Source organism: Cordyceps militaris (assembly GCF_000225605.1).
Source record: "Cordyceps militaris CM01 unplaced genomic scaffold CCM_S00009, whole genome shotgun sequence".
NCBI lineage: Eukaryota > Fungi > Ascomycota > Sordariomycetes > Hypocreales > Cordycipitaceae > Cordyceps > Cordyceps militaris.
The window spans coordinates 538,375-561,193 of record NW_006271977.1 but is presented as its reverse complement, the minus strand read 5'-3'; the positions used below and the strand labels follow the sequence as shown (position 1 = coordinate 561,193).

At 54.2% G+C, this 22,819-nt stretch overlaps 8 protein-coding genes across 8 annotated transcripts; 5 read left to right on the top strand and 3 right to left on the bottom strand.

Moving 5' to 3' along the window:
* Window positions 1–123: 123 nt before the first annotated feature.
* Window positions 124–1,466, top strand: CCM_09488 (Protein kinase-like domain; the record flags this gene model as incomplete). Its single annotated transcript, XM_006674621.1, has 4 exons — window positions 124–311; window positions 418–761; window positions 821–1,167; window positions 1,230–1,466. The coding sequence occupies 4 exons, from the start codon at window positions 124–126 to the stop codon at window positions 1,464–1,466; spliced, it is 1,116 nt and encodes a 371-aa protein (XP_006674684.1).
* Window positions 1,467–1,856: 390 nt separating this feature from the next.
* Window positions 1,857–2,978, bottom strand: CCM_09487 (putative peptidyl-arginine deiminase family protein; the record flags this gene model as incomplete). The annotated part of the gene is made up of 1 exon (XM_006674620.1): window positions 1,857–2,978. One exon carries the CDS (start codon window positions 2,976–2,978, stop codon window positions 1,857–1,859), a length of 1,122 nt encoding a protein of 373 aa, XP_006674683.1.
* Window positions 2,979–3,827: 849 nt separating this feature from the next.
* On the top strand, window positions 3,828–4,133 carry CCM_09486 (uncharacterized protein; the record flags this gene model as incomplete). Its single annotated transcript, XM_006674619.1, has 1 exon — window positions 3,828–4,133. One exon carries the CDS (start codon window positions 3,828–3,830, stop codon window positions 4,131–4,133), a length of 306 nt encoding a protein of 101 aa, XP_006674682.1.
* Window positions 4,134–4,368: 235 nt separating this feature from the next.
* Window positions 4,369–6,820, bottom strand: CCM_09485 (glucan endo-1,3-beta-glucosidase BGN13.1 precursor; the record flags this gene model as incomplete). The annotated part of the gene is made up of 5 exons (XM_006674618.1): window positions 4,369–5,964; window positions 6,018–6,271; window positions 6,322–6,373; window positions 6,423–6,509; window positions 6,572–6,820. 5 exons carry the CDS (start codon window positions 6,818–6,820, stop codon window positions 4,369–4,371), a joined length of 2,238 nt encoding a protein of 745 aa, XP_006674681.1.
* Window positions 6,821–8,964: 2,144 nt separating this feature from the next.
* Window positions 8,965–10,183, top strand: CCM_09484 (uncharacterized protein; the record flags this gene model as incomplete). Its single annotated transcript, XM_006674617.1, has 2 exons — window positions 8,965–9,394; window positions 9,477–10,183. 2 exons carry the CDS (start codon window positions 8,965–8,967, stop codon window positions 10,181–10,183), a joined length of 1,137 nt encoding a protein of 378 aa, XP_006674680.1.
* A 424-nt stretch (window positions 10,184–10,607) lies between these two features.
* On the bottom strand, window positions 10,608–13,952 carry CCM_09483 (Ricin B lectin; the record flags this gene model as incomplete). Its single annotated transcript, XM_006674616.1, has 4 exons — window positions 10,608–11,876; window positions 11,961–12,036; window positions 12,224–12,416; window positions 12,485–13,952. The coding sequence occupies 4 exons, from the start codon at window positions 13,950–13,952 to the stop codon at window positions 10,608–10,610; spliced, it is 3,006 nt and encodes a 1,001-aa protein (XP_006674679.1).
* A 1,675-nt stretch (window positions 13,953–15,627) lies between these two features.
* CCM_09482 (GLEYA adhesin domain) lies at window positions 15,628–17,653 on the top strand (the record flags this gene model as incomplete). Its single annotated transcript, XM_006674615.1, has 2 exons — window positions 15,628–15,633; window positions 15,707–17,653. The coding sequence occupies 2 exons, from the start codon at window positions 15,628–15,630 to the stop codon at window positions 17,651–17,653; spliced, it is 1,953 nt and encodes a 650-aa protein (XP_006674678.1).
* A 1,639-nt stretch (window positions 17,654–19,292) lies between these two features.
* On the top strand, window positions 19,293–20,474 carry CCM_09481 (uncharacterized protein; the record flags this gene model as incomplete). The annotated part of the gene is made up of 1 exon (XM_006674614.1): window positions 19,293–20,474. One exon carries the CDS (start codon window positions 19,293–19,295, stop codon window positions 20,472–20,474), a length of 1,182 nt encoding a protein of 393 aa, XP_006674677.1.
* Window positions 20,475–22,819: the final 2,345 nt, after the last annotated feature.

Sequence of the window (22,819 nt, the reverse complement as noted above, 5' to 3'; positions counted from 1 at the left end):
TGTCAAGATCTAGGAAAGAGGCATCCTCACGTTACCATTTAAGCCTCGCACTCGCACCAACTCTCCCTCGACTGCGACAACAAAACTCTGCATTTCCAAAACCCCTCTTGCCGCGCTGAAGCCATGCGGGTCACATCCCGGTCGCTCAACACGGTCTATCCATTATTCACGGCTTACAAACAGTTCACACACGGCGGCAACTTCTGGCGCGACGAGTATCTGCTAGAGCAGTGGGATCGGCTTATTCAACCCGTCATCTATCGAGACAATACGTACCATGGCTACAAGCTTCTGCGCCGCCTGGGCAGCTGGTGCTGGTTGACCAGAGATGCCCACACCAAGTACACCAACTCCTCAGGATCCACCTGCCTTCCGTCGGCGAACCCAACTGAATTTATGCTGACACGCCCTCTATAGTGATTTCCTCACCGTCAAATTTCTCCCCCGCGACGGAAATAATGAGTTGGCCATGTGCAAGTATATCCAGAAGAACTGCACTAGCCCCTTTGTGTCGACGATCCGCGATCACTTCGTGATTCCCCACCACCTGCACAACACTTCGCAGTCTCGTTTCGAGAATGTGTCGTTCCAAGCCATCGTGTACCCGACAACAGGAATCTGCATGGGCCGTGTATACGATGCACTCGAAAACCATGACAAAAATCCAAATTTGCCGCTGACATTGGAGCGCCGGCGAAAGTACATTGGCCAAATAGTTCAGGGCATGTCCGAACTCCATCGCATTGGCGTGGTCCATGCTGGTATGTACAGCGGCTCACCCCCCTCCAGCTTATAATATCTTCTTCTTTTCCCTTACTAGATAATGTCCAAGATTTGCACCCCGGAAATATCGCCCTCGATGCACCTAGCAAAGACGACATGACGCGTCTCCTTGCCACGCCTCCCGCGGAGGACGACGTGCGCCTACATGACGACAGTCTCCCACCGCCATGGATGCCGTGCCGGTCCACTGAGCCCGAGGATATCGGCTTCAGTCCCAGCGGTATCAAAATTATTGACTTTGGTTTCTCCTTTATCTCAAAACCTGGTGCCCTCTACACATCCGACGACTTTCCCCCAGGGAACCCGGCGCCGCCCGAGCTCCTCGTTGGAGACAAGAGCACCAACCAGCCGTTCAAGGCTGACAGCTGGTATCTCGGCCAGACGGTATGCTCTGCTACCCTAGCTCTCGTCACTGTATTCCTCATGTGCCTAACCAAATACATTAGATGTACTTTATATTGACCGGCGGAGGCCTCCTCTTCCGGCGTTCCATTGGCTGTAACGATGAGGGCTTGCTTGAGGAGGTTGTCTACGGTCTTGATGCATTACGAAGTGGCCAAAAGGAAATTATGAATGAACTTCCTCAGGATGTCAAGGATCGATATATGCCTATTATTCTGGGCCTGCTTGAGTTTGATCCAGTCAAGAGGCTTGCCATCCTCGATATTAAGCTAGACGACTGATACTAAAAAGCATATCAAGTAAGTAGAATGTAATTTTAGATCTTAGCAACTCTACTCTAGAAACGATGCTCCCCGATCGGCGTCAATCCAGCCAAGTCGTGATCCATAGTGGTGGACGATGGGCGTGCCAAGCTCGAGAAACGTGGGGTGGCGCCAGATTATAAGCGCAGCGCATTGAGTGCCAGATTATAAGCGTCGCCATTGACGTGCGCCAACATGGCATGCAAGATAACGGCAACAACCAGCGCGAAGCCAGCGCCATACCTGCTCTTGAAGCATTCCGGTCCCTGCAGAGCGCGAAAGTGTTGCGAGCAACGGTGCCTGTCTTGAGAGCAGCAGTACATGACCAGAATCTAGATATCGATTTTACACTATTGTATACACTTTGCCCTACTCGCTCGCTGGCACCTCTTGCGTGGAGCAGTGAATGCCGCCTCCCAGAAACGCAAGCGTCTGCGTGTTGACCACCTCGACCGTCCTGTCCGGATAGAGGCCCTGTATGAGCTTAAGCGCCGCCGCATCCGCCTCCTTGTCGCCAAACGCCGCAAACACAATCCCCCCGTTGACCATGACATAATTCACATACGTCAGCGACGGGTAGTCCTTTTGCCCGTCCTGCACCTGCTGCACCAGCTCCTTGTCAGCCCCGATATTCTCCAGCTCCGCCTCGGCAATCTCCGTCACATGCAGCACGCGGCCCCTCGCGTCGGTCGTGTTGGCCAGAATCGCGCGCGCCTCGCGGTACGTGTCGACAAACGGGCCGCCGCCCTCCAACGAGCTCGGCCGGCTCAGCAGCACCCTGCCGGGCGCGATGAAGCGCGCCAGCCCATCAATATGGCCGTCGGTGATGTCTGAGCCGCGGCGCCCCGGGATCCAGATGGTCTTGGTGACGCCGAGCGTCTTTTCGAATGCGGCCTCGGCTTGCGCCTTGGTCGTGCCCGGGTTGCGGTTATCGATGAGCACGGAGCTTTCCGTGACGAGCAGCGTGCCCTCGCCGTCGACCTCGAGCGAGCCGCCCTCAGACACGAGCGCACCGTCGACGCGCGGCACCTTCATGTGGTAGGACAGCAGCGACGCGAGCGAGAGGCACGAGCCGGTGGGGAACTTGCCGCCCCAGCCGTTGAAGTTGTAGTCGACGCCCGCGAGCTGCCCCGTCGTGTTGCTCCGGTCAAGCACAAACGTCGGCGCCATGTCGCGCATCCACAGGTCGAGCGTGGGGTACGTCGCGATGGGCAGCAGCGTGATGTTGCTGCGGTCGGCGAACTGCGCCTGGGCGTCCGCCAGCCGGCTCTGCACAACGAGTAGCGTGACGGGCTCGAACTTGGCCACCGCCGCGGCAATGTTGGAAATGTCCTCGGTGGCGGCGCTCAGGTCGTCCGGCGCGTTGTGGTACGCCGGGTTGTCGCCGGACGGCCAGGCCATGATGACGCTCGACTGCGCGCCCCATTCGGCGGGCCGGAAGTAGGCTGCCAGGGCAGGGCTGCTGGCTAGGAGAAGAAGGCTGGGCTTCATGGTGGACGATGGAAATGTGAAGAGAGAGAGAGGGGGGTAAAGGCTGGGGAGTTTGAGAACGGGATGCTGGTTGTCGTGCTGTTTCGGGACAGGTTCTGTTATAAGTCGCAACGCAAAAGTCCGTTCAAACTACAGCGAAACTAGATACAGACTAGATGGTCAACTAGCAACTACCGACTCTTTGTCGGATACGCTAATAAACCCCCACCGAAATAAACTTTGGCATAAGTTCCTTGTTTCGATGGACGACGGCGATGGAGATTGTGGCAGGGCTGAACTTGCGATTTCAGGTTCATCCGCGCCTTGTAATACATCAAGGACCATTTATGATGAGGAAATGGAAAAGACGCTGCGATGACTTTGCACTCTCTTCGTTTCAAGTTGTCATTGAGTCCAGCCCATTACCTGCCCTTCCGCTCTGCATCATACCAAAGCTCTTCTTCCAAGCATCTAGAAGCTACAGTAGAAAAAGCCCGGGGAGAGCGAACATTGACTCGCCTTTCCCGCCACTAATTTAGTTGGTTCGTAGGCGTAGTTCATGGTTAGCTCGTGGCACTGCTCGGAGCCAGGAACAGAAACCGGTCCGGAAACCAGAACACCGCCCCCCTCGTTACGATGGCCAACTCTAAATTTCTCCGGCACAGCGAATCGCGAGATGGTCTCCACCCGTCGTTCGCATGTTAAGTTGGGCTGTTGCTGCTCGCCGGCTGGCCGCGACATGAAGTATGCGATCATTTCCTTTCCTCCAGCAACCGAGCCACTCTTTCATCACTCCTTCAACACAGCATACTTCTGTTTCCGCACTCTTTTACCATTCTCACTCCCAAATCCCGTGCCGTGGAAGAAACCATGCGCTTCCCCCATCCCGCCTGCGTCGTCGCGGCACTCGCCGGCCTGGCCGCCGCCGCCGACTCGTCCACAACCGCCGTCCTCACGCAGACGGGCTTTGGCCAGGGCACGCAAGTCACCGTGTGCACGGCGCAGTTTACGCTGCCGATCCTGGCCGCCAACGAGACCGACAGCAGCGGCAGCGAGACGAGCGCCGCCACGCCCACGTCCTCGTCTAAATCGGGCGCTGCGCCGCGCTTGCTCAACGACTACAAAACCGCCGTCTCCGTGCTGGCCGTCTTGACACTGGCTGGGATTCTGTACTGATGGATTACTTGGAGTGTATTTTAGAGGAAAATAAAAGGGTTGATGGATATTTATAAAAACACGAGTTGTTCTCGTCCTGTATTGCAGCAAGACTTCGGGTCACATGAACAGGACGTTAATAATACACCAGAAAGTTCATATCGACACGACTTAAATTATTATTATATACTATAAAATCCACATCGACGCAAGTGCAAGTATATACCAGAAAACATTATGCAAGAAAATTCCTGCTTCAGCTCGTGTAGCGACCAATCGTGGCGCCCGGATTCCAGCCTCCCTCAAACTTGCCTTCGGCGCCCACCGTCGTGCCATCGCCAAGCCGCAGCGCAATCGTCGTATCCTTGGTGCACATGCCATACATCTGCAAGTTCCTCGGCGTTTTCTGAATCCAGTGCATCACTTTCTGGCACCTGAAGCGGCCCGCGCACGGCTGGTAGCCGGGGCCGCTGAAAAACGCCCACGACGCGGCGCCATAGTACGATATGTCCTCGCCGCCCTGGATGTAGTTGGCCAGGCCCATGCGGCAGCGGGCGTCGTCGGGCCGGCACCACGCAAAGTTGGGATCGCCCCAGGCGGCGGCGTCGGGCCGCCACGGGGCCGGCGCCAGCCGCCGCGCGTTGTCGCCCTGCTCGTAGTTGGTCTCGCTCTGCAGCAGCGTGACGACGACGTGCGCGGCGCTGCGCAGGTTCAGCTGGTACAGCCACCAGTGCTCGCTGCCGAGCGCGTGCAGCCACGTGCCGTTGGTGGACTCGACGAGCGCCCCGCCCTTGCCGGCGATGCTCGATCCGCCGGAAAAGTCTTCCGTGATGTGGTCCGCGACCCAGTTCCACACGTTCTCGACGTACGCCGAGGACGACGCCGTCAGGTGCAGGCCCAGGTACGCGGCCTGGCACGGGTTGCTTGCGTCCGTGCAGCCGTCGGTCAGGCCGGGCGCGCCGCGGGTGCCGCCGACGGTGATGAGCGAGTTGAAGAGCGCGACGTCGCCGGGCGAGGTGCCAGCCGCCTGAATCTGAACGATGATGGCGCCAGGAAGCACCTCAGAGACTGTAAAGCGCATATCCTGGATCTGCGCCACGCCGACGTCGCCCTCGTTGCCGACCTGCACGACGGGCTTCGGGTCGGTGGCGTCCTGGAAGAACTTGCCGCCGCCCGAGATGGTTGCCCATGCCTCGCCGACGATTTGCGAGCCGATGGGGACGAGCAGCGTCGACTCGACGCGGTAGTCGCCGTAGGGAAAGTACGCAATCTTCTTCTTGTCCGCGGCGTACGCGAGCACCTTGTTGAGCACGGCGGCCTCGTCCAGTGTGCCGTCGCCGCGGACCGTGTATCCGCCGTTCTGGCGGGCGTCCTTGACGTTGACGAAATCCGAGACCGGGTTGCTCGCAAAGTTGGGCACCGGGATGGACGGGATGCGGCCGCCGGGGGCCGCGGTGCTCGACAGCTTCTGGGCACCGGCCGTGGCGCCGTACACGGGGGCGCGGCCGACGGTGTTGCCGTGCGAGTAGTTGTCGACGTGGCGGGCGGCGGTGAGGGCGGTGCCGTCGGGCAGCTGGACAATATCGGCCTTGCCGTCCGTCTCGAGGTTCTGGATAAAGACGGAGGGGTGGACGGTTGAGGTCAAGGTGACGCCCGAGTTGGTCGACTTGCCGTCGAGGATGCCGATAAAAGGGCTCCCGCCGGTGTTTTGGATGCCAGACTTGACGCTGTCAAAGGTGGGTGCCAGTAGGGTGATGGTGTTGCCGCCGGAGATAAGCATGCCGACAGCGTTTTGGTAAAAGTAAATGTTCTTGTACAGGGCTTGTTGATGGCTGTCGTGCCAGATGCCGTTCTGTTTTTTCGTGTTAGTCAACAGCAGCATCTTGAGATATATGCCAAAATTACCTGGCCGTTTTCGATGCGGACATCGGCGAGGGCGAGCGTAGAGCCTCGGCCGAGTCTGATGCCACTGTGGCCGTCGCCATTGCTGGCACTGGGCATTTGAATCTTGACGTTTTGAAGCTGCGAGACCTGTGCGACGCCCCAGTACAGGGCCGTAAAGTTTCGGCCTCCGTCAAGCGCCGTCGTGTCGAGGATCAGATTCTTCAGGCTGATGGCGAAGGAGTTTTCGCCCTTTTCCTTGGTAGAGGGGTCCTGTCCTGTGTCGTGTTAGCCGGTTCGCCATTCCATCTCGGAAGAAACTCCATACCGTTGACGAGAACGCCGTCGCTGAATCCTTTGGCGGCTTTGATGACTGGAGGCTGTGGCGGATTAGCATGTGGCTTTACAAGGCCGACGCGAATACCCTACGTCGGTGGCGTCTCCCATGAGAACAGTGTCCGTTTGCATGAAGAGAGTCTTGCTGATTTCATAGGTTCCAGGAGGAATATAGACAACCTGTGCGCACCTGTTAGCTTTGCAAAGCCGAGCGAGCTTGTCGTCGAGTGGGTGTGACATACCCGGGGTTGGGAAGCCAGCCATTGCTTGTTGCGTTGGCCACCGGGGGCAGATGTGATGGCATCTTGGAGAGCAGCGCCGTCGCCGGATCGGACAGCGACGTAGACACTGTATTTGCCAGCGTTGTCGACGTTCGGGGCATAGCCTCTCGGGGCGCCGGCATGGTCCATCATCGAGTACCAGAAGGAAGAAGCGCCACCGCCCTGGGGCCCGGCAATGGCCAGCATGGCCAGCGCGACCGTCTTGAACATGTTGAGCAGCTGATTGATGCCGGTTGAAGTGTTTGGCGCAGTCGCGGAATCAACGAGTCAGCATGGGCCGAGAAGCAGGCTACCCGAGCAGCAGCGAAGAAGTCGTGTTGGAAGAAGCAAAAACAAAGACAGGCAGCCGGCTCGGAAAAGACTTTCTCGTTATTACAGGAAACAAAAGTGCCTAGGCCGGCGTGGCGTAAAGTTAGGCGAAGGTTTTCCATTACCCCTGCATTGGATGCCGGTTCCTGCAGCTAGCTCGCAGCGCTCTGATAGCACGGACGTGTGATGGACCGGATTCCGTGTGCGTCTACCAGTATGTACGCAAGAATGAATTGTGCTTTGTCTCGGTTGAATAAATCATCACGCGTCCACTCGCCCAATGCCAACGCCTGTCCAGCGAATGAACCAAAGACTGGAATGCAGAGAAATCAACATGTTGGAGTCGCGCTCAGGGGTTCTAGGCGATGATCGGGCACCTTAGTGCAGAAGCGGCCCTGACTAAAAAACGCGCCATCCGTAGAAAACTGGGGATTGTTGTGGTCAATTTGCCAATGGGAATACGCAGCTGGCGAGGAACAAAGTGCATGATGCGTGTATAATGTAGGTAATTCGTACGGATGACGGATACGCATGTACACTGTATTCACGTTTCGTGCAAGGATAATAAGCGGCATCTGGGGCTTGATGGAGAAACCCTGGCGACAAGGATCCCCTGGCCCTGGCAGAATACGATGCTATCGAGTCCAAGACACGGTATCGATACGGATAACGGATAACGGATAATATGGCAGGGCAGGGCAGGACAAATTACCTGATAGTGAGAGGACAGCGACACAGAGCGAATGATGGATTTCATGCGGAAAAGCGCCGACGCGAATTATATATACTGAGGCCTCGGTCTATTTCTAGACATGACTTCAAGATTGATTTATGCATTTTTCAGTGGCGCATTGCCCGCCAAGCCACGCCCTTGTGGCTGGTGTGGCGATCCTTTGACTAAAACTTCATGCACTTTTATTTCTTTTATTCCCTTCGTCCCGTGTTGTGCGGCGCTACTACAAATTAGTCTTGCACAATACAGCGTAAAATTATTGCAGCGCAGTTCGCTTTCATAATTATTAGGCAACATCGTCACGAACTAAAATGATGCCTTTTTTTCTCTATCAAAAAGGCCTATTTTATTGATCAAGTCTATAACGTGACCACTGCATTTATTAAACCGTTTATTTGATTGTCCAGAACCATGAATGTAAGACAGCTGGATAAGACATAAGAAGAGTTTCTCAGTCCATTAGTATTAAGCGCACCTGCAACGGACACAATGGCGCCGCGGTGGAATGCGAGTAGCTTCGTCCTCCAATTGTCCCCACGCTTCCCTGGCATGCCGCACCACCAGCAAGAAACAAATGCCATTGCAATTGTCTTAACCCTGAGTCCTACTAACTCTACCAACTCAGTTCAGGCAAACCCCATCACCCAGTCCCTGCCCCAACCAACGTCCTGATAGCCGGACCCGGCGTTGGACCCGGCGCGCTTGCTAGTACAGTAGCCTCATCCGGCAACCCAACGGCGCAAGGGGCAACGTTTACGAAAAGCCACAACGTCTATCTCAACCCCAGCGTCCCAGGAACCATCCCGTCCGTCAACGAAATAAGTCCCATTGTACCGAGTGGCGCTTCACTGACATGTTGACTCCGCAAGTCGCATAAGTTGCATAACCAACAGCTTCTCAACCCCAGGTTTAAGCTGCCATCCTGCCTCGTCCTGTTCATTCAAGGGAGAGAGCCCGACCCCGGGCCTGTCAAAATGGGTAGTGCCCGAGCTAGAACACCGATCTAACCTTGGCCGGTACATTATTCCTCCCACTAAGCCGTTGCAGGGCTAGAGAAACCCATAATCAGCCCTTCGATATGGGACGCCTCCAAAGACTAGCGATCCGGAGGAATGGTTCTGGACCTGCCGCCTTTTATCTTATCCTGTCGCCAATATGTAGTCCCGCTCGGCGATTTCACGCGTTGAGTTAAAATGTGCCCTCAATCTGTTCTTCACTGTGCTCTTTGAACCTAGAAGGGGAGGCTGACACTCTTCATCCTTCTTGTCCACCTCCCGCGATGCAGACCTCTTACACAGCATGGTCAGTCACCATGAACAGCTCCGTGCTATGCCAGCAACGGATAAAGCGGTTCAGTCTCATCCCGCTCGCCATGTTCGTCGTCTGCTCCGTGCTTCTACTGGCGACGTACTTTGACCCAGAGGCGACGGCGCGGCGCGCGGCCAAACTCGCCGACGCCGCCAAGCAGCCAACAGAGGTCTCACTGCTAGGCAACCTCATCGAAGCCCTCTACCGGCCGCAGATTACGCCCATCACCGCCGACAACTTTACCGACGAGACGGGCGAGGTATTCCGCACCGAGGGCGAGCCCTTTTACACAAAGCCGCTCGGGAAGCGCGTCCTCATCATGGACGCCGACACCCGGCCCATGACCAAGGACGGCGAGCTCCTCAGCGCCGCTGGCGTCAAGTGGCCGCACCCAGACGCCATATCCTCTGGCATGCTGAGCCACTACCTGTACTGTACGTATTCTTCCCTTTTTCTACCTGCAAACGTTTGGTCCAAACCCCCAAAAAGAAGAAACTCTTAACACCCACCATACAGCGCGCATCCACGGCTACGACTACCGGCTCATCCAAGTGACACGCGTCGCCGACTGGTCGCACACGTGGTCCAAGATCCCCGCCATCAAGCACGCGCTGCTGCAGTACGACATTGTCGTCTTCCTGGACCAAGACGCCGTGTTCCGGTACCCGGCGCTGCCGCTCGAGTGGCTGCTCAACCACTGGCAGCACACCAACGCGACGGGCCTCATGCTCGCCGCCGACCCGGACAAGCCCTTCAACACGGACCCGCGCGGCCAGCGCTACCTCAACACGGGCTTCATCATTGCCCAGAACAGCTCCCGCACCCACGACCTCATCGACGCCTGGCTGCGCTGCCCCGCCGGCGACGAGTTCCCCGACTGCCGCCGCTTCGCCTACGACTGGCCCCACGAGCAGGCCGCCCTCGTCAGCTTCGTCCGCCACTTCCGCTTCGCCCGCCCGGACGATGTCCGCGCCGTGCCCTGCGCCGAGGCGAATGGCTCCCCGTGGACTGCCGCCGAGCATGGCTGTCGTGGTGCCTTGGTCCGCCACCTCTGGAAGGAGGGCAAGGGCCGCCAGCCGGAGGAGCTCGCCGATCAGGTCCTGCAGTACATCATGCCCGCCCTCTGGCGCGACTTTCGCACCAGTCACTACGTGGCCATGGCGAAAGCTTCGGCGCCCAAGCCGGAAACAACAACATTGGCCGAGGGGGGAGCTACAGAGTAGATTCTGGTTCGGGGACGTTGAAATGCGTGACATGTATATTTAGCGGAGCCTGTGCAATTATCAACAAACACATATCGATTTCGACTCACGTGCCCACTCGCTCCTTGTGCTCTGTCGCGAATACTGGCCGGCACTGTTGTCGGTCGCATACCGTCGGCTTAATGTCCGGTACGCACTTAGATGGTCATTCACGTCTGGCTCCAGCAAGGCGCCCATTTTTCCTGAACCAAAATGGACTGAAAATCATCTTCTTTTATTTTAATTATACAGTTACAAGCTCTCGTTCACCGGAGCCGAAAATGATACAAATGACAGTAAATAATACAAATGACAGTTCATCAACCCTCAATGGCCGTGACTCATGACGTAAATTTCAATACACTCTAGCTTTTCACCTGTGCACAATTTCCACTGCACATGACCCTCACAGCTTCGTCCACCTCGCTGTCAGGTGCTCCTTTTCATTCTTGACCACGCGCAGGGCGAACCCGCCCTTGACGTCAGCCACCTCGAGTCCCAACCTCGCCGGCAGGACCATGGGCCGCTGAAACCGCACCTCGAGCGCGCTCGGCGTCTCCTTGCCGCCGTCGCCGCGTGACAGGAGCAGCACGGCCTTGTCGGCGGTATTCAGGCCCGGCGTCATGACTCGCGCGGGGTCGCGCGCGATACGCTCCACGGCGCGCGCCAGCGCGTGGTTGCCGTGCGCGATCCGGCCCGGGAAGCCAAACGCGCGGGCGAGCACGCTCGACATGTGGATCGGGTTGTAGTCGCGGCACAGCGCCGCCCACTTGGCGGGCGCACGCATGCCGAGCTCGACAATCTCGCCGTCAGCCGACATCCACGCCGGCTCCAGGTCGTCGTCGTCGTCGTCGTCGCGGGCGCTCCGGTAGAGCGGCTGGGTGTCGCGCGGCAGGTAGGCCAGCACGGCGCCGACCTGCCGGAAGATGACGGTCGGGGAGGTGTCGCCGCGGCGCAGGGCCGCGACCTCAAAGGCAATCTCGAACTCGACGCCGCGCTTGACCCGGCGGCCGGGGTGGGCGGGCCCGCCGAGGGATGCGGAGACGGTGATGCCGCGCGTCGGGTCGAGCACGCGCGTCGGGTCGCGGCAGGCCTCGGGGTCGACAAAGGTAAAGGTGTTGCGGGTGTTGACGGCGCCGAGCGGGTGGATCGGCAGGTGGCGGTTGGCGAGCAGGACGGACATGAGGGGGTTGGCGAGGGCGGCGATGAGGAGGGAGCGGTTGTTGCTGTTGTTGCCGTCGGCGGGCGGGCGGTCGGGTTTCGGGGCCTCGGGCGACGTCGCGGCGTCGAAGCGCTGCAGGTCGCCGTCGTCGATGGCGAGCGTGCTCGTGACGGACAGCGCGGGCAGGTCGAAGCCGAGGCGGTCGGGCGAGGGCACGAGCGGCGGGGCGAGCCCCAGCACGCGCTGCAGCAGCTTGGCCACGATGAGCAGCAGGATGGCGACGACGTCGCGGCCGTCGAGCCGCGACACGGGCTTGGGCAGCACGGCGTGCGCCGCGCCCGTGGCCTTGAGGAAGCCCCGCCGGGGCACGAGGATCAGGCCCGCGGTGAGCACCGGCACGCCGACCGCGGCCAGGACGGCGACGGCCACGGGCGTAGCCATGACTTGGGCAGCGTCCGGTGCGTTTGCTGGGGGTTGGTTGGTCGGGTGGGATGCGTTTGTTGGGTTGGTTTGCTGGGAAGGGACGGTGGTGAAGATGCGCAGGGGGGTGGACGGTGTCAACGGAAGAGGTTGAGAGAAAAGACCTAGCTAGCCAACAATGACCAGCAAGTGACGCAGATCTGGTTGAGCTGTTGACGAACTGGTGGATCGGCCCCACTCGACCGAGTCCCGACTGTTCCTGTTTGCTTAGGAGGAAAGTCGGACATTTGTTTCGTGCATAATTCGAGCATCGGAAAAAACAGTCGTATATTCAATCTATAATCTACAACGCATCAAGTACAAGTCAATCAAGTTATATAATACCGAACATGAAAAATGAACCCTCTTCCGAGGCTACGGTTGGTGGAACCCCCTGTTACAGGAGCTTATCCGCTGTGGACTTGAGAACTTCCACCAGCTCAAAGACTTGGTCTTTTTGATTGTCGCAGCCCGCTGATCCCAGCCTGTCCTTGTCCTCGACGAGACAAAACTTGCCGTCATCCGAAGCAGGCTGAAGAACAATGGTTTTGTTGCCGCTAAACGGGAACAGTTGAGACATCGTCGTTTGGCCCTCTGCTCAGGTCAGCATGTGCTCGAAAAAATGCCGAAAAAAAGGAAAAGAAAAAAAGAAAAAAACATACCTCCATCCGCACGACCACCGCACGAAAACAGCGTCACCGTATCCCCCTGCGGTCGGCGACTGTCAAAGTTGAGACAGCCATTCGTCAGCACGCTGACCAGCAGTGCCTTGCCGTCCGCGCCGTCAATGTGCCTCCCGCGCGTCACCACGTCGAATTTTTGCGCCGGGTCCTCGCTGCACGCCGCGAGGCCGACGGGGATCAGGTTCTGGCGGAAGTCGCCGGCGGTCGGGTCAATAGCGAGGCAGCGGCCGTCGGCGGCGGCGCGCACGTTGACGCTCTCGAGGACGCGCCGCGCCGTCGCGTCGAACTGGTTGGCGGCGGCGGCAGCGGTCGGGCTGAGCGTTGCGCTGGAGCCGCGCGAGACGGGCACCTCGGCGGTCGGGTTGGCCGTGTGCTGGCCGTCGGCGAGGCGCGCGGCCGTCATGGGCCGGACTATGTTGCGGCCACACGCGGTGACTGCGGCTGGTTCATTGATGCCGTCCTTGTCTGTGCTGCCAGTGTTCTGACTACCGCCGCTGCTGCTGCTGTCGCACCCGCCAGTGTCGCTGGCTACGGCCGTTTTGCCGGGTGCAGATGTGCCGGTGGGATTAACGGTCGAAGAGAGAGTCTCAGTAGCGCTGACTGTCCTGTAGGCAGTTGGCATGGTGGTGGTGACTGTGTCGACCGTGGTGACCACTTTCTGGCTGCACACTGCATCGCTGGAAGTGGAAAACGGAAGAGAGAGCGGCGTGCTCGTCGTGACTGACTTTACCAGTCTTGCAGGGATGTTGAGTACAGCGCTGGGTGTCTCACGAGCAGGAGCCGAGCTGGATGTGCTCTTGTTGCCCTGGCTGCTGTTGGCGCCACGGTCGTTGTCTTTGCCAGCATCACCACCAAAGGTAAACTTTTGCGCGTTGTCCTTGTCATTGCAGTCCCCAAGGACAACCCTGTCCCCAGCGACCACCAGGCACTTGCCGGGGCTGTTCTGCGGCGTGAGCGCCATCGCACGGCCCTCCTGCGCGGCCGCAAAGGCAAACAGCTGCGAGTCCGCCACCTGGCCGCCGCCATCTGCGCGTCCGCCGCACGAGAACAGATGGACCTGCGTGTCGGCGGGCCTGCGGGGGTCGACGCTCAGACACGCCTGCGTCAGGGTGCTCACGACGAGCGCGCGGCCCGGCTGGTCGTTGTGCGTGCCCTTTGTGATGACTTCGAAGCCCTGGCCGGTGCCGGCGCGGCTGCTGCAGGCGGCGAGCTGCAGCGGCGTCAGGTTGGCGCGGAAGTCGCCCGACAGGGCGTCGACGAAGAGGCAGCGGCCGTCAAAGGCCTTGATCTGCACGTTGGAGAGGGCGCGCGTCGCGCTGGCGTCGCGCTGCTGCGCCTCGCGGAAGGCGGCGTCGTCGAGCTCGGTGACGGCGCGCGGGAGGACGGGGCTGCTGGCGGTGAGGGCCGCGGTGAGCAGCGTGGTGTAGAGCGTGGAAGCGCGAACCATGGTGAATGTGTTGATGATGAATGAAGGAGTGACAGGGACTGTCAAGCCAGAACCAAAAAGAGAAGAAGAAAAAAGAAGAAGAAGAAAAGAGAAGACGAGAAGAGAAGAAGAGGAAAGAAGAAGAAAACAAGGTCTGAACTCTGCACAGCAGAACTGACCTGATGGCAGGCCAAAGAATGAAAGCTTTACAAAAGCGAAAAGGAAAAAGAGTACAAAGGTATGAAAGGAACGGACAAGAAGATTCACCTCATGATATGGGTCAGCTAGACATGTATCGTCAAGCCAAAGAGCAGCCGGGCTAGCAGTGCCTTATATCCACACCATCGACAACGCATGGTAAATTACAGAGCGGTAGGATCGAAGGCCATTCAACCCTCGATAGGAACTACTAGCCACGCGCAACTGCTCCGTCACACAGGGAGTGTGTCGCGAAGCGCCGGGTCGCGGAGTGACACACGCACGAGCTGCTCGGGCCAAGAACGAGTCCCTGTCGAGTACTCTGTAGCAGCTGAAATGAAAAGGGGATCGACAAAGTGTGCCCATCCGGCACGGCGTTTCCTTGTTGATCGGAGACGGGGATTTTTGTCGTTTCAGCCGTTGGACGGAGGATGAACCCAAACCAAGGCGACAACTGGTTCGGCCCGTCGTTGGACAGCCCGGGACCAATAGACAGGACTGGCGGCGGCGGCCCGGAACAGGGCAGGTTTCACCGTGGCCGAACATGAGACGGGGAGGCGGACTTGTGGCTGAGAAGCAGGTGAGCGTGCGCCGGCGATGATTTTCTCTAATTTAATCGAGTTTCCCATTTCCGTATGGGGACGAAAGGTGCATGTGGCTGAAATCGCTCATGTCGTCACAAGAGATTGAGACGATGCTAGTCTCGAACCCGCATGTTGTGCGCCATGACCGCCATGACGATATTCTCGTACTTTTTTACTTATTATTTGAACCTCTTCTCATTTCCATTCTGCACCAATTATCAACTCGCTCCATCTCGGCCTGTCACCGAATTTCTCTCAGGGCCCACGACTGAACAAAGTGCCCCCATCGTCGGCCAACCTTCACGCACACACCCTGAGTCGCGTGAGAGCGGAGTAATACTCGTTCGCTTATTATAACAGCAAATCCAGGGCTGTCCAAGAAAACAAGAAAATAGCAACACGCCCCCCTCCCAGGATCCACGGCTCGCGTGCCGAAATTTGGAGCCCAGGATCATTGCAGTAGTGGCGTTTCGACGGTTGTGATTCTTGATTCGAAACGACGACACTAGTTCAACGTGGGACAATGGCAGTTTCAGACCAACGAAACATTCAGCATAAGAAACCAAAAGAACGAAATGAAGTAGAGAGAACATCTCACACTGTTACGTCCGTTTTTTTTTATGTTTTTTTCCGTTAAAAATCCTCCATTGTAAGCCGACGCGCCTCTCGCTCGGCCGTCCTCCATCTCATCTCTCGCCAGCTCGCCAGTCGCATATTTCACTCCACACTCATCACCGTTCGTCTTGGCAGATGACGAAAGAAAAAAAAATCTGCAAAACCACCAAAACTCCACGTCGGACGAGCGTCGAGGCCTCTTACCGGATGGCAATCTATATTCGCCGTTGCTGGCCTGATGTCTTTGCGCATCGACCCATCCGTTCCTGCTGGGCCCAGCTAGTACACGGTAGAAAGCAATGTCCGTAGGTATAGTTACTTGTACCGTTCGTTTCTTTGAGTATAAGTAGAGCTGTTCTTCTGTAAAAATGTAGATAGGCAGCACATCAACCCTCATCCATGATTGTCTGCTTCACAATGCAGCTCCTCGCTCTTTTCCTGGCCTCGGCCTCGCTCGCGGCCGCGCACCAGCAGCCCACTGTCGTCACCGTCACCAAGTACCTTCCTTTTGAGCAGCATCCTTGCTATGCCTACTTTATGCTCGGCGGCCAGGGCCAGCTTCCTGAGGAAGCGTGCCAGCCGGGGTCGTGCTGTGTCCGTGTCCAGGATGGCAGCACCAACACGGGCCACGATGGCGCAACTGTCGGCCCCGATCGTCTTCCCATCACCATGGCCACGCACTCTCCCAGTGGTAGCAGCTCCCAAAGCCTATCTGGCAGCTCCGTCGTAACGCAGAGCTCTCTGACCAGTGGCAGCTCCAAGCTGGTCACCAGTGGCTCTGTCGTTGCTGTACTCTCGTCCGACGCCGGCTCCATCACCAAGACTCCTGTCGAGGCTGTGGCCGACGACTGCACCGTCACAGAGGATCATGTTGCCACTTCCGTCGTGACAGTGCCCCAGATGTCTCGCGAGACCGCCGTCGTCACGACCACCGTCCCCAAGGTTGTGACTTACACCACGACATCGAGCGGCATGCCCATTGTTGAGACAAGCACATCCATCGTCGTCATTACCGAGACAGTCACATCCAACGTTGCTATTTCCACCACCAAGACTCTGACAGTTCCTGTGGTTGTCACCGTCACTGAAGTCATCACGGCAAACAAGTCTACATTCACATCTCTGGTTACCACCACGTGCAACGAGGTCGTCACTAGCATTGTCCCCGTTTTCACCACCATCACCGTTTCGGCGGCTTTAGCAACGCCCGTCGAGGTCACCCCGACCAAGGTCATTACGATGGAGAATTCTACTGTTACATCTACTGCGACCATCACGTCCAACGAGACAGTCATCAGCCCCCAGCCCATCCTCGCCAATTCCACAACCACTTCATCGAAGCAGACAGTCACTAGCATTCAATCTATCGTCACCAACACAACCACCACGGAGATGACAACGAAAGTCACTAGCATCTCTACCGCAGTCACAACAAGCAACTCCATCACGACTTCTCCCACCAGCACAAAGGTTATCATCACTCCCAGCGGCGTCGTCACCACCAACAGCTCAACCGTTGCATCTCTCACCAGCAGCACAAAGACTACCATGACTCCCAGCGTCGTCGTCCCCCACAGTTCCACGATTGCCTCTCCTGCCTCCACCAAAAAGGCTACCATCACTCCCAGCGTCGTCACCACCACAAAGACTACCACCACCCCCACCATTGTCAAGCCCATCACGAGCCTCATCCCCAAGCCTCCCACCACGACCAAATCCCGCGTGATCCCCTCCAGCTGCCCGACGCCCACCTGTTCCAAAGGCATCCAGTACGCCCTGTACACCAACCCGTTCCGCCGCGACATGTCGCCGACCTACAAGACCTTTTCGCCAGCCTACTTCAAAAAGACGCAGCCCGTGTACAGCACGACGCTGCAGACGGCCATTTACATCACCGACGACCGCAAGCCGGGCAAGGACTTTGACCCGCTCTTCCGAAACGCGGCGGCCAGCTACCGCGGCTTCCTCTTTGCGTGCCAGGCGGGCCGCTACCGCTTCAACTCGCCGTACTCGGACGACATCACCATCATGTGGTTCGGCGACAAGGCGTACGGCAACTACACGCGCGACAACGCCGACATTATCCAGTTCTTCTACGGCGACAACCGCCCCCGCAACATCTACCGCGACCTCGAGGCCGGCACCTACTACCCCATCCGCGTCCTCTGGGGCAACACCGGCGGCGCCTCCGACTTGTCGCTGCGCATCTACGGGCCCGCCGGCGAGGACGTCAGCGGCGCCGACCAGTCGGGTGAGCACTTCCTCACGACGGAGGCGTGCGATGGCTCCTATGCTCCTTTTGCGCCGTGGGGCAAGGAGCCGTGAGACATCCTTGGCAGCGGACAGGTACAAGTTTTCCAGCTATTTTTTTTCTTCTTCTTCAAGTCGATTTTTACCGTGTATGTGGGATTTATCGCGCTTGTATTACTCACGTGGCAATACAATTACATTGTCTAACACCGGGTGGATTGCCTCGTGGCTTGCAAGGTTTTTCTCATTTCATCCACGAATAGAGATAGTAGATAGTCTTATTTGTCTAATAATAGTTTCAGAGTTATAATAGGGACCAGTACCATTGTCCTCGCCGAGTTCCGTAATTGCGGATGGGTGTGAGAAGTTGCTGCTCAGCTGGGGGTGAGTGTAAGATGGCAGTGTCCATCCGTCCGAAATACGCAAACAGAGCCAATAGACACGCTAGACTACCAGATACGATCTAAAGAAGCCGTCGTCTCATTTTTCGTGCTCTCCACACTCATTAAGAGCGCTTCTCCCTCCATAAGCAAGATCCACGAACTCGCACCCCACAGCGCGGTTCGTGGGGAACAGAGTCACTGAAAAGACGAGTCTAGACTGTGGCTAACTCCGCGAGCCGAGTGCATCTCGGTGATATTTCTGGATTGACAGGCATGGGAACGTTCGGTGCGTGGTCTCGTGGTGGTGAGCGCGGTGAGTGGGCATGTGGAACTGAAGCGGGACTGGGGCGCCATACTTTGGATGAACTATAGTAACTAGTAATAACTATAGTAGTATAATAAAAGACAATAGCTGCGGGATCCGGGTGGCTCGGCCTGCCATCCGAACCAGGTGCTTGGAACGCAGAGAGTGTACTTGGTGGAAGGATCTTCTGCCTAAGCGAACAGGGATGCTATAGAACAAAGAGGCACGCGACGATGAGACGGCTGTGTGCATATGCCAAGTAAACCAGACCACTTCTATGGATGATCGGTATAATGTCGTTATATCACTATCCAATTTCTTGCAAATTGTATTTTGTGCCTGGTTGGGAGATGTCTTCACCAGGGTCCGCCGCCACAGCTGCAGCGCACGGTAGGTCATTTCGTAGTATTGAGAACCGCATGCACTATTACCAGCAATCTCCGTCGGCATTTTATTTCTCTTTTTTCTGGCGTCATACTATTTTTTCGTACATGACAACGTCCCATCTCCTGTCGGCAAGATGTTGCGCACGAGTAGGACAGTACAGTACTGAAGCTGCCTAATAAACCCCGCTGTAATCTGTAGATCATGTCCTGTCAAAAACGACGCTACTGGTACTAATCGGAATCTAGTATGTACTACTTTTAATAAATTATTATTAAAGCCGGCCCGGCTCTCACTCTTCTTACATGCGTCAACGGCGCCAGATGGACAAGGAAAAAAAGGGATATGCATGATGTGAAGATGGCTTCACATTGGATCGTATATCAATTTTCTGCTGCACCACGACCACTTTTTTCTTAGCATTTGGCTGTCCGTTTGTAAACATTTAAGAGGTCAATGCGCCTCCCCGAACCGATGAGGGGAAGCTGTCTATTTTATACTTTTCTCTGCTCCAACCAGAAGTCCTGCCAGCCGCCTTGCAGCTTCGTGTCCATGCCATCAGCCTCCATGCTTTATCCAGCTCCCGCCCATCGACCCGGCTAACTCCTCCATTCGGGCCTCTCCTTGCTGGTTCCCTACGACCATGAACCGGGACGCAGAGCCGCCCGTCTTCCGATCCAATCTCATCCACGGACCCGCCCGCCGTGGCAGCCACTATGCATCACCGCCGCCCTCGCCGCGCCCGCAACACGGCCAGAAACCAATCGTCCAGACGAGCGCCCTCCTGCAGCTGCCTGCCGAGATCAGGATCCTCATCCTCGTCGCCGCCTTTGGCGACCGCACCATCCACGCCGATCTCGACCTGGTGAGCACGCCCGCCACCAGCCGCGCACGTCCGCAAACACCGCCCAACGGCCTCGTTCCGCCGCGGCCAGACCTCGTCGACCTCGCCAGCACCGACCTCGCGTGGAAGCCGACGGGCCACCTCTGCCACCGGCGGTGCTTCGACGCCCGCCGCGCGCCCGCCGCGCTGCCCGCGCCGCTCTTCGTCGTCGACCGCGACCGCTGCTTCACCGGCGGCGCGGCCCTGTGCGGCCTCCCCGCGGCCGGGCTCGCCTCGTGCCGCGTCGGCGCGCTCGGCTGGCTTCTCGCCTGCCGCCAGGCGCACGCCGAGGGCGTCGACGTGCTCTACCGCCGCAACACGTTTCGCCTCAACGAGTCGTTTGCGCTCGAGAACATGGCCCGCATCGCGCCCGCAACCAGCAGCCGCGCCGCCATCGCCCGCCTCTCGCTGTCGCTCACCATGGGCCGCCCCCGCGTCGCCTCGGACCGCGTCGTCTACCCGCGCCCGCACGACGCCGTCGAGCACCTCCCCCACCTCCTGTCGCTGCTGCCCGACGCCTTTCCGTGTCTCACCCGCCTGCACCTCGTCCTGGCCGGCGAGATGTGGCCCGCCACCCAGCTGTCGGCGTACTGCGCGCCGTCCGTCGTGCTGCACGCCCGCGTCGCCGGCATGCTGGCGCAGCTCGAGGGCTTGATGCGGTGCTGGCGCCGCACCCTGCAGCACTGCGAGGTGGCCTTTGACAGCAGCATCTACTTTCCCTGGCTGCAGGTCGAGAGGGGTCTCCAGATTGACTTCAAGGACTATGCAGACTTTGAGCAGTGTCCGTACACCGTCTGGCGGCCGCTGCCCCCGGACACACAGGAAGCGAAGAGCAGCCCGACGGACCACCGCCCGCTGGCTGGGTATTGGGTTTCCTTGGATGCCTGGGACGCTATTCCGTGGTCCGTCATGACGGATTTGTACGGAACGGGGCCATGGTAAGCCCAACACTTGGACGTGCGTGTAAGAAAGTTGATGTTGTACTATTATTTCTTTTTCCTATCCCTCTTTTCTTCTTCCTTCACAAGGGTCTTTTTTTTTCCCGTCTCTCTTTTCCCTTATAGCTAATAAGAGAGCTTATCTTATTTATACTAATAATAAGTATAGATAAGTAATAACCTTAAGTATCTTAAAATATAGTATTATCTTATAACTTAAATTATATAGCCTAAGGCTAGGAAATAGGATATATAAATTAACTAGTTATTCCTTATAGCTTTATTTAATATAAGGCTGATTTTCCCTATTATCTTTGCTTTCTATTATTCTTCTATAAGCTGTATTAGCTGCGCTGCTATCTTAGAGTGTAATAGCGAGTTTTTTTCGATTAAGAGTTAAAGTTATAGTAGAGCTCTTTATATAGCGCTTACCTATAAAAGGTAGTATTTAGACTTTTCTAAAAAATTAAAAAAAAGAATATTAATTTTTTTAAGACTTAAAAAAGTTATATAAATTTTTAAATATACCTTTTAGCTTTATACCTAAAAACATTAGCTAAAAGCCCTAACCCCCTTTTTTATATAATAGAATATTAATTCTAGGGGGTTAATATTTTCTTATTTTATAAATTATAACTTTAAGTTAACTTATTAAGTTATTAATTAAAAATAGTAATAGAAATAAATATTACTAGCCTTAAGGCTTTTTATTAAGTAGTTATAAATATTTTTAAAGAGGGTAATAAAGTAGAAGTTAAAAAACTACTTAATAATTTAATTTATATAGTAATACTATATAAATTCTATTATTAGCTTAATCTAGGTAACTATAAAAAAACTATAACTATAAATATAATAAGATAATAGTATCTTAATAGTAGTAATACTATATTTATATACCTATTTTAAATACTAAAGAAAATATTCTCTACTTTACTTAAATAGTTACTAATAAATATAAAATTAAGGGTATTATAAAGGCTTATAGTAAAAATAAAACTATTAGTATTCCTAATAGTAATTAACTAAAGAATAATATAATAAATAGTAGCTATATTCTTTTTACTAAGCTAACTAGTAATTTATAATATTATTAAGGAATACCTTAAGGTATATTAGAAGCTTTATTAGGCCTTTATTAAATAGCTAAAAAGGGATAATTTCTATAAAAAGATAATATTTTAGAAGTATATATATTACTTCTATAGGTATATTAATACTATTAATAGTTATTATAACCAATAGGGCATATATAGGGTAAGAGGTAAAGTTATTATATTATATAACTTCTATCTAGTTATATAGTATAAGTAAATACTAGATATACTAGGTAATAGGAGATTATTCTTCTAGCTTTAAAGCTACCTATTATTACTCTTATTTAATCTATATTAACTAGGAAAAATAACTAGAAATAACTATAAAAAATAAAATAATAACTATAAAGAATAAAATAATAACTATAAAGAAAAGTAGTAACTACTATAGCTACTATAATATACTATAATAATAGCCTAATTCTCTTACTTACTAATAGGTATAATAGTACCTATTAGTATACCTAAGTTACCTTTTTCTTCTAGGTATAAGGTAGCTTATAGTTATACTAAGTATAAGGTAGTTTATAATTATATTAAATATAAGGTAGCTTATTACTATATAGGGGGCCTTATTATTATATAGAGGGCTTTATAACTACTATATTTTCTACTTTTTACTTATAAGGTAATTTAACTTAAAAACCTATATAAATAAATTTTATAGAAAATAAAAGTTATACTATAAACTATATTTAGTAAAAGTACTTTATCCTAAAAGCTATAAAATATATAAAGGACTACTAGCTAAGGTATACTAGGCACTATACTAATACTAAGTATACTATAATAATACTATACTAATACTAAGTATACTATATTAGTACTATATTAATATTATACTAATATTAAGTATATTATACTAGTATTATACTAGTACTAAGTATACTAATTAATTATAATAATCCTAAAAGTAATAAAATAATAATAAACTTATAAAGGCTTAGGCTTCTATAAGATTATAGCTATAAAGAAGCCTTAATAGCTATAAGACCTATAAAGCCTTATAACTTATAGTTATAAAAGGCTTATTATAATATTTTTAAAGGGTAATACCTTAAAGGCTTAATACTAATTAGCCTATAATAGTCCTAAAAGTAATAAAATAGTAGTAGGCTATAAAGAAGCCTTAATAGCTATAAGACTTATAAAACTTTATAACTTATAACTATAAAAGGCTTACTATAATACCTTTAAAGGGTAATACCTTAAAGACTTAGTACTAATTAGCTTATAATAGTCTTAAAAGTAA